Source organism: Bombina bombina, chromosome 9 (genome assembly GCF_027579735.1).
Source record: "Bombina bombina isolate aBomBom1 chromosome 9, aBomBom1.pri, whole genome shotgun sequence".
Classification (NCBI taxonomy): Eukaryota; Metazoa; Chordata; class Amphibia; order Anura; family Bombinatoridae; genus Bombina; species Bombina bombina.
The window spans coordinates 4553796-4572835 of NC_069507.1; the positions used below are offsets into that span (position 1 = coordinate 4553796).

Sequence of the window (19040 nt, forward strand, 5' to 3'; positions counted from 1 at the left end):
TGACTAGAGTCAGAGGCTTGGGACTGATGACCTGGTCTTCACCAATCTCTAACGTCCTCTTTCCTCTCTCTGGCTACCATCTACTAACTTTCTCTCTTACTCTGCCTGCAGTATCCTCAAAAAGCCATTCAAGCATGTGTCAATAACAACAATCCTAAAAAAGTCCTCTCTTGACCCCTCCACCCCTTCTAACTATCGCCCTGTCGCCTAAATTCCCTTTGCCTTCAAATTATTGGAACGACTGGTCTATAAATCGCCTAACTCAATTTATCTCAACTAACACTTAACAGAAACTGCTCTCACTTAAGTAACACATGATCTGCTATCAGCTAAGGCAAAGAGACACCACTCCTCACTAATTCTTTTGGATCTACCTGCTGCTTTTAACATAGTTGACCATCCTCTCCTGTTCTAAATCCTACATTCATTTGACATCCAAGACGCTCCTAATTTGCTTCATATCTCTCAAATAGTTTGTTTTCAGATTCCTTTAACAACATATCGTCTAATCCTCTCTCAGTAGGAGTACCGCAAGGCTCTGTCTTGGGTCCCTTACTTTTTTCTCTATCAATACATCCTCCCTTGTAAAACGTATATCCTCCTTTAGGTTCCAGTACCACTTATACACTGATATCCAAATCTATCTTTCCTCTCCTGTTATCTCTCCCTCCAGATTTCCAACTGTCTCTGCATTTTCTTCCTGAATGCCCTCAAACTAACTAAATTCCCTCCCCCCTCTGCGAGGCATCCGACATTTCTCTTAAAATTGGAAACTTTATTCCCAACAGCTCATCCCAGGTCCGCTATCTTGTGGTCACATTAACACTAAATTCACATTCCCAACATATAGCACAGTATATATACACTGTTGCTCCATCATCTCACATATACACCAGTATATACACTGTTGCTCCATCATCTCACATATACACCAGTAAATATGCGGTGGCTCTATCATCTCACATATACACCAGTATATACACTGTTGCTCCATCATCTCACATATACACCAGTATATATGCAAAACAGAATGAGAAGCAGTCTGCCAGGAACGAACAGCAGCATCAATAGCTTGTTCTATGGCCCGGTTACCACCTGGTAGTAGCCTCTTTCTGCCCAATTGTGCTTTTCACAGAGGAAAACTTTCCTGTAGTATATCAGTCTGATCCCGCCGACATGGTCAGTCCAGCCCCGAAATACCAGGCAATTCTCCTCTGAACAAGGAACATGACAACCCCAGACGATCGTTTCGGCCTCTTTTGGGCCTCGTCAGTGAGGTGCAGCCATATCCCTCTAAGCACATTGGGCAAGGAGTCCACGTCTGGTTTCCCCCATCACCCTTAGGGAGACTATCCCCAGGGTCATATTTACATATGCAAAACAGAATGAGAAGCAGTCTGCCAGGAACGAACAGCAGCATCAATAGCTTGTTCTATGGCCCGGTTACCACCTGGTAGTAGCTTCTTTCTGCCCAATTGTGCTTTTCACAGAGGAAAACTTTCCTGTAGTATATCAGTCTGATCCCGCCAACATGGTCAGTCCAGCCCCGAAATACCAGGCAATTCTCCTCTGAACAAGGAACATGACAACCCCAGACGATCGTTTCGGCCTCCTTTGGGCCTCGTCAGTGAGGTGCAGCCATATCCCTCTAAGCACATTGGGCAAGGAGTCCACGTCTGGTTTCCCCCATCACCCTTAGGGAGACTATCCCCAGGGTCATATTTACATATGCAAAACAGAATGAGAAGCAGTCTGCCAGGAACGAACAGCAGCATCAATAGCTTGTTCTATGGCCCGGTTACCACCTGGTAGTAGCTTCTTTCTGCCCAATTGTGCTTTTCACAGAGGAAAACTTTCCTGTAGTATATCAGTCTGATCCCGCCGACATGGTCAGTCCAGCCCCGAAATACCAGGCAATTCTCCTCTGAACAAGGAACATGACAACCCCAGACGATCGTTTCGGCCTCCTTTGGGCCTCGTCAGTGAGGTGCAGCCATATCCTTCTAAGCACATATCGCCATAGAACAAGCCACTGAGCTGTTGTTCATTCCTGGTAGAGCGCTTCTCTCTTTGTATGCAAATTATTATGACCCTGGGGAAGTCTCCCTATGGGTGATGGGGGAAACCAGACGTGGACTCCTTGCCCAGTGTGCTTAGAGGAATGTGTCTGCACCTCACTGACGAGGCCCATAGAAGGCCGAAACGATCGTCTGGGGTTGTCATGTTCCTTGTTCAGAGGAGAATTGCCTGGTATTTCGGGGCTGGACTGACCTTACTTGGCAGGATCAGACTGATATACTTCAGGAAAGTTTTCTTCTGTGAAAAGCACACTGGTCTAAAAGAGGCTGCTTCCGGGTGGTAAATCGCCATAGAACAAGCCACTGAGCTGTTGTTCGTTCCTGGTAGAGCGCTTCTCTCTTTGTATGCAAAATACACCAGTATATACACTGTTGCTCCATCATCTCACATATACACACAGTATATACACCACTGCTCTCTCATCTCACATATACACACAGTATATACACTACTGCTCTCTCATCTCACATATACACACAGTATATACACTACTGCTCTCTCATCTCACATATACACACAGTATATACACTACTGCTCTCTCATCTCACATATACACACAGTATATACACTACTGCTCTCTCATCTCACATATACACACAGTATATACACTACTGCTCTCTCATCTCACATATACACACAGTATATACACTACTGCTCTCTCAACTCACATATACACACAGTATATACACTACTGCTCTCTCAATCTCACATATACACACAGTATATACACTACTGCTCTCTCATCTCACATATACACACAGTATATACACTACTGCTCTCTCATCTCACATATACACACAGTATATACACTACTGCTCTCTCATCTCACATATACACACAGTATATACACTGCTCTCTCATCTCACATATACACACAGTATATACACTACTGCTCTCTCATCTCACATATACACACAGTATATACACTACTGCTCTCTCATCTCACATATACACACAGTATATACACTACTGCTCTCTCATCTCACATATACACACAGTATATACACTACTGCTCTCTCATCTCACATATACACACAGTATATACACTACTGCTCTCTCATCTCACATATACACACAGTATATACACTACTGCTCTCTCATCTCACATATACACACAGTATATACACTACTGCTCTCTCATCTCACATATACACACAGTATATACACTACTGCTCTCTCATCTCACATATACACACAGTATATACACTACTGCTCTCTCATCTCACATATACACACAGTATATACACTGCTCTCTCATCTCACATATACACACAGTATATACACTACTGCTCTCTCATCTCACATATACACACAGTATATACACTACTGCTCTCTCATCTCACATATACACACAGTATATACACTACTGCTCTCTCATCTCACATATACACACAGTATATACACTACTGCTCTCTCATCTCACATATACACACAGTATATACACTACTGCTCTCTCATCTCACATATACACACAGTATATACACTACTGCTCTCTCATCTCACATATACACACAGTATATACACTGCTCTCTCATCTCACATATACACACAGTATATACACTGCTCTCTCATCTCACATATACACACAGTATATACACTACTGCTCTCTCATCTCACATATACACACAGTATATACACTGCTCTCTCATCTCACATATACACACAGTATATACACTACTGCTCTCTCATCTCACATATACACACAGTATATACACTGCTGCTCTCTCATCTCACATATACACACAGTAAATACACTACTGCTCTCTCATCTCACATACACACACAGTATATACACTACTGCTCTCTCATCTCACATATACACACAGTATATACACTACTGCTCTCTCATCTCACATATACACACAGTATATACACTACTGCTCTCTCATCTCACATATACACACAGTATATACACTACTGCTCTCTCATCTCACATATACACACAGTATATACACTACTGCTCTCTCATCTCACATATACACACAGTATATACACTACTGCTCTCTCATCTCACATATACACACAGTATATACACCACTGCTCTCTCATCTCACATATACACACAGTATATACACTGCTCTCTCATCTCACATATACACACAGTATATACACTACTGCTCTCTCATCTCACATATACACACAGTATATACACTGCTCTCTCATCTCACATATACACACAGTATATACACTACTGCTCTCTCATCTCACATATACACACAGTATATACACTGCTCTCTCATCTCACATATACACACAGTATATACACTACTGCTCTCTCATCTCACATATACACACAGTATATACACTGCTCTCTCATCTCCCATATACACACAGTATATACACTACTGCTCTCTCATCTCACATATACACACAGTATATACACTACTGCTCTCTCATCTCACATATACACACAGTATATACACTACTGCTCTCTCATCTCACATATACACACAGTATATACACTGCTGCTCTCTCATCTCACATATACACACAGTAAATACACTACTGCTCTCTCATCTCACATATACACACAGTATATACACTACTGCTCTCTCATCTCACATATACACACAGTATATACACTACTGCTCTCTCATCTCACATATACACACAGTATATACACTACTGCTCTCTCATCTCACATATACACACAGTATATACACTGCTCTCTCATCTCACATATACACACAGTATATACACTACTGCTCTCTCATCTCACATATACACACAGTATATACACTGCTCTCTCATCTCCCATATACACACAGTATATACACTGCTCTCTCATCTCACATATACACACAGTATATACACCTACTGCTCTCTCTTCTCACATATACACACAGTATATACACTACTGCTCTCTCATCTCAAATATTCACACAGTATATACACTACTGCTCTCTCATCTCACATATACACACAGTATATACACTGCTCTCTCATCTCACATATACACACAGTATATACACTACTGCTCATCTCCAAAAATCTCATCTCACATATACACACAGTATATACACTGCCTCTCTCATCTCACATATACACACAGTATATACACTACTGCTCTCTCATCTCACATATACACACAGTATATACACTACTGCTCTCTCATCTCACATATACACACAGTATATACACTACTGCTCTCTCATCTCACATATACACACAGTATATACACTACTGCTCTCTCATCTCAAATATTCACACAGTATATACACTACTGCTCTCTCATCTCACATATACACACAGTATATACACTGCTCTCTCATCTCACATATACACACAGTATATACACTACTGCTCTCTCATCTCACATATACACACAGTATATACACTGCTCTCTCATCTCACATATACACACAGTATATACACTGCTCTCTCATCTCACATATACACACAGTATATACACTACTGCTCTCTCATCTCACATATACACACAGTATATACACTACTGCTCTCTCATCTCACATATACACACAGTATATACACTACTGCTCTCTCATCTCACATATACACACAGTATATACACTACTGCTCTCTCATCTCACATATACACACAGTATATACACTGCTCTCTCATCTCACATATACACACAGTATATACACTACTGCTCTCTCATCTCACATATACACACAGTATATACACTACTGCTCTCTCATCTCACATATACACACAGTATATACACTACTGCTCTCTCATCTCACATATACACACAGTATATACACTACTGCTCTCTCATCTCACATATACACACAGTATACTACACTACTGCTCTCTCATCTCACATTATACACACAGTATATACACTACCTGCTCTCTCATCTCACATATACACACAGTATATACACTACTGCTCTCTTCATCTCACATATACACACAGTATATACACTACTGCTCTCTCATCTCACATATACACACAGTATATACACTGCTCTCTCATCTCACATATACACACAGTATATACACTGCTCTCTCATCTCACATATACACACAGTATATACACTACTGCTCTCTCATCTCACATATACACACAGTATATACACTGCTCTCTCATCTCACATATACACACAGTATATACACTACTGCTCTCTCATCTCACATATACACACAGTATATACACTACTGCTCTCTCATCTCACATATACACACAGTATATACACTACTGCTCTCTCATCTCACATATACACACAGTATATACACCTGCTCTCTCATCTCACATATACACACAGTATATACACTGCTCTCTCATCTCACATATACACACAGTATATACACTACTGCTCTCTCATCTCACATATACACACAGTATATACACTGCTCTCTCATCTCACATATACACACAGTATATACACTACTGCTCTCTCATCTCACATATACACACAGTATATACACTGCTGCTCTCTCATCTCACATATACACACAGTAAATACACTACTGCTCTCTCATCTCACATACACACACAGTATATACACTACTGCTCTCTCATCTCACATATACACACAGTATATACACTACTGCTCTCTCATCTCACATATACACACAGTATATACACTACTGCTCTCTCATCTCACATATACACACAGTAAATACACTACTGTTCTATCATCTCACACACACAGTAAATACACTACTGCTCTATCATCTCACACACACACAGTAAATACACTACTGTTCTATCATCTCACACACACACAGTAAATACACTACTGTTCTATCATCTCACACACACACAGTAAATACACTACTGTTCTATCATCTCACACACACAGTAAATACACTACTGTTCTATCATCTCACACACACACAGTAAATACACTACTGCTCTATCATCTCACACACACACAGTAAATACACTACTGTTCTATCATCTCACACACACACAGTAAATACACTACTGTTCTATCATCTCACACACACACAGTAAATACACTACTGTTCTATCATCTCACACACACACAGTAAATACACTACTGTTCTATCATCTCACACACAGTAAATACACTACTGTTCTATCATCTCACACACACACAGTAAATACACTACTGTTCTATCATCTCACACACACACAGTAAATACACTACTGTTCTATCATCTCACACACACACAGTAAATACACTACTGCTCTATCATCTCACACACACACAGTAAATACACTACTGCTCTATCATCTCACACACACACAGTAAATACACTACTGTTCTATCATCTCACACACACACAGTAAATACACTACTGTTCTATCATCTCACACACACACAGTAAATACACTACTGTTCTATCATCTCACACACACACAGTAAATACACTACTGCTCTATCATCTCACACACACACACAGTAAATACACTACTGTTCTATCATCTCACACACACACAGTAAATACACTACTGTTCTATCATCTCACACACACACAGTAAATACACTACTGTTCTATCATCTCACACACACACAGTAAATACACTACTGTTCTATCATCTCACACACACACAGTAAATACACTACTGTTCTATCATCTCACACACACACAGTAAATACACTACTGTTCTATCATCTCACACACACACAGTAAATACACTACTGTTCTATCATCTCACACACACACAGTAAATACACTACTGTTCTATCATCTCACACACACACAGTAAATACACTACTGTTCTATCATCTCACACACACACAGTAAATACACTACTGTTCTATCATCTCACACACACACACAGTAAATACACTACTGTTCTATCATCTCACACACACACAGTAAATACACTACTGTTCTATCATCTCACACACACACAGTAAATACACTACTGTTCTATCATCTCACACACACACAGTAAATACACTACTGTTCTATCATCTCACACACACAGTAAATACACTACTGTTCTATCATCTCACACACACACAGTAAATACACTACTGTTCTATCATCTCACACACACACAGTAAATACACTACTGTTCTATCATCTCACACACACACAGTAAATACACTACTGTTCTATCATCTCACACACACACACAGTAAATACACTACTGCTCTATCATCTCACACACACACACAGTAAATACACTACTGTTCTATCATCTCACACACACACAGTAAATACACTACTGTTCTATCATCTCTCACACACACAGTAAATACACTACTGTTCTATCATCTCACACACACACACAGTAAATACACTACTGTTCTATCATCTCACACACACACAGTAAATACACTACTGTTCTATCATCTCACACACACACAGTAAATACACTACTGTTCTATCATCTCACACACACACAGTAAATACACTACTGTTCTATCATCTCACACACACACAGTAAATACACTACTGTTCTATCATCTCACACACACACAGTAAATACACTACTGTTCTATCATCTCACACACACACAGTAAATACACTACTGTTCTATCATCTCACACACACACAGTAAATACACTACTGTTCTATCATCTCACACACACAGTAAATACACTACTGTTCTATCATCTCACACACACACAGTAAATACACTACTGTTCTATCATCTCACACACACAGTAAATACACTACTGTTCTATCATCTCACACACACAGTAAATACACTACTGTTCTATCATCTCACACACACAGTAAATACACTACTGTTCTATCATCTCACACACACACAGTAAATACACTACTGCTCTATCATCTCACACACACACAGTAAATACACTACTGTTCTATCATCTCACACACACACAGTAAATACACTACTGTTCTATCATCTCACACACACACAGTAAATACACTACTGCTCTATCATCTCACACACACACAGTAAATACACTACTGTTCTATCATCTCACACACACACAGTAAATACACTACTGTTCTATCATCTCACACACACACAGTAAATACACTACTGTTCTATCATCTCACACACACACACACACAGTAAATACACTACTGTTCTATCATCTCACACACACAGTAAATACACTACTGTTCTATCATCTCACACACACAGTAAATACACTACTGTTCTATCATCTCACACACACAGTAAATACACTACTGTTCTATCATCTCACACACACACAGTAAATACACTACTGTTCTATCATCTCACACACACAGTAAATACACTACTGTTCTATCATCTCACACACACACACAGTAAATACACTACTGTTCTATCATCTCACACACACAGTAAATACACTACTGTTCTATCATCTCACACACACACAGTAAATACACTACTGTTCTATCATCTCACACACACACAGTAAATACACTACTGTTCTATCATCTCACACACACACAGTAAATACACTACTGTTCTATCATCTCACACACACACAGTAAATACACTACTGTTCTATCATCTCACACACACACAGTAAATACACTACTGTTCTATCATCTCACACACACACAGTAAATACACTACTGTTCTATCATCTCACACACACACAGTAAATACACTACTGTTCTATCATCTCACACACACACAGTAAATACACTACTGTTCTATCATCTCACACACACACACAGTAAATACACTACTGTTCTATCATCTCACACACACACAGTAAATACACTACTGTTCTATCATCTCACACACACACAGTAAATACACTACTGTTCTATCATCTCACACACACACAGTAAATACACTACTGTTCTATCATCTCACACACACACACAGTAAATACACTACTGTTCTATCATCTCACACACACACAGTAAATACACTACTGTTCTATCATCACACACACACACAGTAAATACACTACTGTTCTATCATCTCACACACACACAGTAAATACACTACTGCTCTATCATCTCACACACACACAGTAAATACACTACTGTTCTATCATCTCACACACACACAGTAAATACACTACTGCTCTATCATCTCACACACACACAGTAAATACACTACTGTTCTATCATCTCACACACACACAGTAAATACACTACTGTTCTATCATCTCACACACACACAGTAAATACACTACTGTTCTATCATCTCACACACACACAGTAAATACACTACTGTTCTATCATCTCACACACACACAGTAAATACACTACTGTTCTATCATCTCACACACACACAGTAAATACACTACTGTTCTATCATCTCACACACACACAGTAAATACACTACTGTTCTATCATCTCACACACACACAGTAAATACACTACTGTTCTATCATCTCACACACACACAGTAAATACACTACTGTTCTATCATCTCACACACACACACAGTAAATACACTACTGTTCTATCATCTCACACACACACAGTAAATACACTACTGTTCTATCATCTCACACACACACAGTAAATACACTACTGTTCTATCATCTCACACACACACAGTAAATACACTACTGTTCTATCATCTCACACACACACAGTAAATACACTACTGTTCTATCATCTCACACACACACACAGTAAATACACTACTGTTCTATCATCTCACACACACACAGTAAATACACTACTGTTCTATCATCTCACACACACACAGTAAATACACTACTGTTCTATCATCTCACACACACACAGTAAATACACTACTGTTCTATCATCTCACACACACACACACAGTAAATACACTACTGTTCTATCATCTCACACACACACAGTAAATACACTACTGTTCTATCATCTCACACACACACAGTAAATACACTACTGTTCTATCATCTCACACACACAGTAAATACACTACTGTTCTATCATCTCACACACACACACAGTAAATACACTACTGTTCTATCATCTCACACACACACAGTAAATACACTACTGTTCTATCATCTCACACACACACAGTAAATACACTACTGTTCTATCATCTCACACACACACAGTAAATACACTACTGTTCTATCATCTCACACACACACAGTAAATACACTACTGTTCTATCATCTCACACACACACAGTAAATACACTACTGTTCTATCATCTCACACACACACACACAGTATATACACTACTGCTCTCTCATCTCACATATACACACAGTATATACACTGCTCTCTCATCTCACATATACACACAGTATATACACTGCTCTCTCATCTCACATATACACACAGTATATACACTACTGCTCTCTCATCTCACAAATACACACAGTATATACACTACTGCTCTCTCATCTCACATATACACACAGTATATACACTACTGCTCTCTCATCTCACATATACACACAGTATATACACTACTGCTCTCTCATCTCACATATACACACAGTATATACACTACTGCTCTCTCATCTCACACACACACAGTAAATACACTACTGTTCTATCATCTCACACACACACACACAGTATATACACTACTGCTCTCTCATCTCACATATACACACAGTATATACACTACTGCTCTCTCATCTCACATATACACACAGTATATACACTACTGCTCTCTCATCTCACATATACACACAGTATATACACTACTGCTCTATCATCTCACACACACACAGTAAATACACTACTGCTCTATCATCTCACACACACACACAGTAAATACACTACTGCTCTATCATCTCACACACACACAGTAAATACACTACTGTTCTATCATCTCACACACACACACACAGTAAATACACTAGCTTCTATCATCTCACACACACACAGTAAATACACTACTGTTCTATCATCTCACACACACAGTAAATACACTACTGCTCTATCATCTCACACACACACAGTAAATACACTACTGCTCTATCATCTCACACACACACACAGTAAATACACTACTGTTCTATCATCTCACACACACACACAGTAAATACACTACTGTTCTATCATCTCACACACACAGTAAATACACTACTGTTCTATCATCTCACACACACACACAGTAAATACACTACTGTTCTATCATCTCACACACACACACAGTAAATACACTACTGTTCTATCATCTCACACACACAGTAAATACACTACTGTTCTATCATCTCACATATACACACAGTAAATACACTACTGCTCTCTCATCTCACATATACACACAGTATATACACTACTGCTCTCTCATCTCACATATACACACAGTATATACACCACTGCTCTCTCATCTCACATATACACACAGTATATACACTGTTGCTCCATCATCTCACATATACACACAGTATATACACCACTGCTCTCTCATCTCACATATACACACAGTATATACACTACTGCTCTCTCATCTCACATATACACACAGTATATACACTACTGCTCTCTCATCTCACATATACACACAGTATATACACTACTGCTCTCTCATCTCACATATACACACAGTATATTATATACTGCTCTCTCATCTCACATATACACACAGTATATACACTACTGCTCTCTCATCTCACATATACACACAGTATATACACTACTGCTCTCTCATCTCACATATACACACAGTATATACACTGCTCTCTCATCTCACATATACACACAGTATATACACTACTGCTCTCTCATCTCACATATACACACAGTATATACACTGCTCTCTCATCTCACATATACACACAGTATATACACTACTGCTCTCTCATCTCACATATACACACAGTATATACACTACTGCTCTCTCATCTCACATATACACACAGTATATACACTACTGCTCTCTCATCTCACATATACACACAGTATATACACTACTGCTCTCTCAACTCACATATACACACAGTATATACACTACTGCTCTCTCATCTCACATATACACACAGTATATACACTACTGCTCTCTCATCTCACATATACACACAGTATATACACTACTGCTCTCTCATCTCACATATACACACAGTATATACACTACTGCTCTCTCATCTCACATATACACTACTGCTCTCTCATCTCACATATACACTACTGCTCTCTCATCTCACATATACACTACTGCTCTCTCATCTCACATATACACACAGTATATACACTACTGCTCTCTCATCTCACATATACACTACTGCTCTCTCATCTCACATATACACTACTGCTCTCTCATCTCACATATACACACAGTATATACACTACTGCTCTCTCATCTCACATATACACTACTGCTCTCTCATCTCACATATACACACAGTATATACACTACTGCTCTCTCATCTCACATATACACTACTGCTCTCTCATCTCACATATACACACAGTATATACACTACTGCTCTCTCATCTCACATATACACACAGTATATACACTACTGCTCTCTCATCTCACATATACACACAGTATATACACTGCTGCTCACGTAGAAGGGACTTCTGACACTAACAAACAGCTCACCTTAGTCCGGGGAGATCACGCACACTTGCTGCAATCTCTTCTGCTTCAGGACACAATTTCTCTATGATTTCCAGAGGACCCCAGATTGTTTTATTAAAACTCAGAAAAGATTTTCTCACTGCAAATAGTAGAATTGCATAATTAATAAGTGCATAATAGAAAGACAATGCAATAACATTCTGACAAATGTATTTCCCCCCCCATAATTTCCAAGCCCCTGCATCATGTGAAAGCTATCAGCCAATCACAGACCAGTATACAAATACGGTATACACTCTTGCACATGCTCAGTCGTAGCTGGTGCCTCAGAAATTGTGCATATAACTGTATCATGTGACAGCCATAAGCCAATCACAGACTTAAACATATTACTTATACTTTTTGATAAAAGAAATAAATTGGAACGGCTCCTAATATTGCTGGCACTGAATCATGGAAGTTTAATTTTGACTTAAAGGGACAGTAAAATCAAAATTAAACTTTCATGATTCAGATAGGGCATGCAATTTTAAACAACTTTCCAATTTACTTTTATCATTAATCTTGGTTTGTTCTCTTGCGCCTAGATTACGAGTTTTTGTCGGTAAGACTTGCGGGGCTAACGAGCCTTTTTTTCTCACCGCTCACTTAAGACAACGCTGGTATTACGAGTTTTCTGCAAGCTGGCGTTAGCCTCAGAAAAGTGAGGGTTGAGCAAAATTTAGCTCCACATCTCACTTCAATACCAGCGCTGCTTAAGTGAGCGGTGAGCTGGCTAAACGTGCTTGTGCACAATTTCCTCATAGGAAACAATGGGGCTGAGACGGCTGGGAAAAAACCTAACACCTGCAAAAGCAGCGTTCAGCTCCTAACGCAGCCCCATTGTTTCCTATGGGAAAATACTTTTTATGTCTACACCTAACACCCTAACATGAACCCCAAGTCTAAACACCCCTAATCTTACACTTATTAACCCCTAATCTGCCCTGCTGCTCCGGACACCGCCGCCACCTACATTATACCTATGAACCCCTAATCGGCTGCCCCCAACACCGCCGCCACCTACATTATAGTTATTAACCCCTAATCTGCCGTCCCCAACACTATAATAAAGTTATTAACCCCTAAACCTAAGTCTAACCCTAACCCCCCCCTAATTTATTATATTATATATATATATATAATTTAAAAATTACTACAATTTAAATAAATTAATCCTATTTAAAACTAAATACTTACCTATAAAATAAACCCTAAGATAGCTACAATATAACTAATAGTTACATTGTAGGTAGTTTAGGGTTTATTTTTATTTTACAGGCAAGTTTGTATTTATTTTAACTAGGTACAATATTTAATAACTACCTAGTTAAAATAAAGACAAATTTACCTGTAAAATAAAACCTAACCTAAGTTACACTAACACCTAACACTACACTATAAATAAATTAATTAAATTAAACTAATTACAATAAAATAAAATAAAGTACAAAAAAACACTAAATTACAAAAAATAATAAAATAATTACAAGAATTTTAAACTAATTACATCTACTCTAATCCACCTAATAAAATAAAAAAGCCGCCCAAAATAATAAAAAGGGCCTTTTACGGGGCATTGCCCCAAAGTAATCAGCTCTTTTACCTGTAAAAAAAAAAAAATACAATAACCCACCACCCACCCAATCCCCCCTTAATAAAAACCTAACACTAACCCCTTGAAGATCACCCTACCTTGAGACGTCTTCACCTAGCCGGGCAGAAGTGATCCTCTAGACGGCCAGAAGTCTTCATCCAGGCGGCATCTTCTATCTTCATCCATCCGGATTGGGTCCAGCTGACGCAGAGCATCCTCTTCCAACGAAGTCCACTTGAAGGAAGGTTCCTTTTAAATGACGTCAGCCAAGATGGCGTCCCTTCAATTCTGATTGGCTGATAGAATTCTATCAGCCAATCGGAATTAAGGTAGGGAAAATCCTATTGGCTGATGCACTCAGCCAATAGAATTGAAGTTCAATCCTTTTGGCTGATCCAATCAGCCAATAGGATTGAGCTCGCATTCTATTGGCTGTTCCAATCTGATTGCATCAGCCAATAGGACTTTTCCTACCTTAATTCCGATTGGCTGATAGAATTCTATCAGCCAATCGGAATTGAAGGGACGCCATCTTGGATGACATCATTTAAAGGAACCTTCATTCTTCAAGTGGACTTCGTTGGAAGAGGATGTTCCGCGTCGGCTGGATTGAAGATGGACCGGCTCCGCTCCGGATGGATGAAGATAGAAGATGCCGCCTGGATGAAGACTTCTGGCCCTCTGGAGTATCACTTCTGTCCGGCTTCTTGGAGGACTTCGGCCCGGCTGGGTGAAGACGTCTCAAGGTAGGGTGATCTTCAAGGGGTCAGTTAGGTTTTATTAAGGGGGGAGGGTATTGTATTTTTTTTTTTACAGGTAAAAGAGCTGATTACTTGGGACAATGCCCTGCAAAAGGCCCTTTTAAGGGTTATTTGTAATTAAGTATAGGGTAGGGATTTTTTATTATTTTCGGGGGCTTTTTATTTTATTAGGGGGATTAGATTAGGTGTAATTAGTTTAAAAAAATTATAATTTTTTTTTATTCTCTGTAATTTAGTGGTTGTTGTTTTCCTAATTTAGTTTAATTTAATTGTAGTTAGTTTAGTTAATGAATTTAATTATAGTGTAGTGTTAGGTGTAATTGTAACTTAGGTTAGGGTTTATTTTGCAGGTAAATTTGTACTTATTTTAGCTAGGTAGTTATTAAATAGTTAATAACTATTTAATAACTATTGTACCTAGTTAAAATAAATACAAACTTGCCTGTAAAATAAAAATAAATCCTAAGATAGCAACAATGTAGATATTAGTTATATTGTAGCTAGCTTAGGGTTTATTTCATAGGTAAGTATTTAGTTTTAAATAGGAATTATTTAGTTAATTGTAGTAATTTTATTTAGTTTTATTTAAATTATATTTAAGTTAGGGGGGGTTAGGGTTAGACTTAGGTTTAGGGGTTAATACATTTAATATAGTGGCGGCGACGTTGGGGGCGGCAGATTAGGGGTTAATAAATGTAGGTAGGTGTCGGCGATGCTAGGAACGGCAGATTAGGGGTTAATAATATTTAACTAGTGTTTGCGAGGTGGGAGTGCGGCGGTTTAGGGGTTAATATATTTATTAAAGTGGCTGCGATGTCCGGTCAGCAGATTAGGGGTTAAAAAATGTATTTAAGTGTTTGCAATGTGGGGGGGCCCCACATCGCAAACACTTAAATACATTTCGCATTTAAAAGTCAGTAGTTAAGAGTTCTATGGGCTAACGCCGTAACATAAAACTCTTAACTACTGACTTTTAAATGCGGTAGGAGTCTTGCCAGGAGAGGGTCTACCGCTCACTTTTTCCAAGACTCGTAATACTGGCGTTAGGAAAATACCATTGAAAAGAGAGGCTACGCAATTGACGTAAGGGGATTTGCGGTATGCTCGAGTCGCGGAAAAAAAGTGAGCGGTACACCTGTACCTGTCACTCGTAAAACCAGCGGGCGTTAAAAAGCAGCGTTGGGACCCCTCAACGCTGCTTTATAAGGCTAACGCAAGACTCGTAATATAGGTGTTTGTATTCTTTGTTGAAAGCTAAACCTAGTTGGGCTCATATTCTAATTTCTTAGCCCTTGAAGGCTGCCTCTTGTCTGAATGCATTTGGCAATTTTTCACAGCTAGAGGGCGTTAGTTCATGTGTGCCATATAGATAACACTGTTCTCACTCACGTGCACTAGTCAGAAAGTGCTAGTTCATGTGTGCCATATAGAGAACATAGCGCTATCTAGCTGTAGTACATGTAAGTGAGCACAATTTCATGTGTGCCACATAGATAACATTGTGCTCACTCCAATGGAGTTATGCATGAACCAGTACTGATTGGCTAAATTAAACGTTTGTAAATAGCACTGAGATAAGGGGCAGTCTGCAGAGGTTTAGATACAAGGTAATCACAAAGGTAATAAGGGTATTAATATAACTGAGATAAGGGGCAGAATGCAGAGGCTTAGATACAAGGTAATCACAAAGGTAATAAGGGTATTATAACAGTGTTGGTTATGCAAAACTGGGTAATGAGTAATAAAAGGGATTAGCTATCATTCTAAACAATAAACATTTTCAAGTAGACTGTCCCTTTAAGTGTAACGTAGTATTAGCTGCAGAGTCTGATACTAGAGTACTGAGTATACACTGTTCTATATGTAACAGACACACATGACCAAAGAACTTATAGCCCAACCCGCCGCTCTATCATCTCACACAGACCCAGTATATACACTGCCGCTCTATCATCTCACACAGACCCGCTATATACACTGCCGCTCTATCATTTCACACAGACCCGGTATATACACTGCCGCTCTATCATCTCACACAGACCCGGGATATATACACCGCTCTATCATCTCACACAGACCCAGTATATACACCGCTGCACTATCATCTCACACAGACCCAGTATATACACTGCCGCTCTATCATCTCACACACACACAGTAAATACACTACTGTTCTATCATCTCACACACACACAGTAAATACACTACTGTTCTATCATCTCACACACACACAGTAAATACACTACTGTTCTATCATCTCACACCACAAACAAAGTAAATACAATACTGTTCTATCATCTCACACACACACACAGTAATTACACATACTGTTCTTTTCATCTCACACACACACACAGTAAATACAATACTGTTCTATATCTCACACACACACAGTATATACATACGGTTCTATCATCTCTCTCACACACAGTAAATACATCTACTGTTATATCATCTCACACACACAGTAAATACACTACTGTTCTATCAATCTCACACACACAGTAAATACACTACTGTTCTATCATCTCACAAACACACTAGTAAATACACTACTGTTCTATCATCTCACACACACACAGTAAATACACTACTGTTTCTATCATCTCATCACACACACAGTAAATACACTACTGTTCTATCATCACACACACACAGTAAATACACTACTGTTCTATCATCTCACACACACACACAGTAAATACACTACTGTTCTATCATCTCACACACACACACACAGTAAATACACTACTGTTCTATCATCTCACACACACACAAACACACACAGTAAATACACTACTGTTCTATCATCTCACACACACACACAGTAAATACACTACTGTTCTATCATCTCACACACACACAGTAAATACACTACTGTTCTATCATCTCACACACACACACACAGTAAATACACTACTGTTCTATCATCTCACACACACACAGTAAATACACTACTGTTCTATCATCTCACACACACACAGTAAAACACTACTGTTCTATCATCTCACACACACACACAGTAAATACACTACTGTTCTATCATCTCACACACACAGTAAATACACTACTGTTCTATCATCTCACACACACACAGTAAATACACTACTGTTCTATCATCTCACACACACACAGTAAATACACTACTGTTCTATCATCTCACACACACACACAGTAAATACACTACTGTTCTATCATCTCACACACACACACAGTAAATACACTACTGTTCTATCATCTCACACACACTGA

The 19040-nt window shown here is 38.9% G+C and overlaps 1 protein-coding gene across 1 annotated transcript in view; it reads right to left on the minus strand.

The window, feature by feature from the left end:
• Positions 1-19040, minus strand: part of RUFY2 (RUN and FYVE domain containing 2) — a 293646-nt gene that overhangs the window by 95132 nt on the left and 179474 nt on the right. Inside the window, exon 4 of the mRNA XM_053691600.1 lies at positions 13413-13530. Within this exon, the coding sequence (XP_053547575.1) occupies positions 13413-13530 (118 nt within the window). The remainder of the gene's footprint in view (positions 1-13412; positions 13531-19040) is intronic.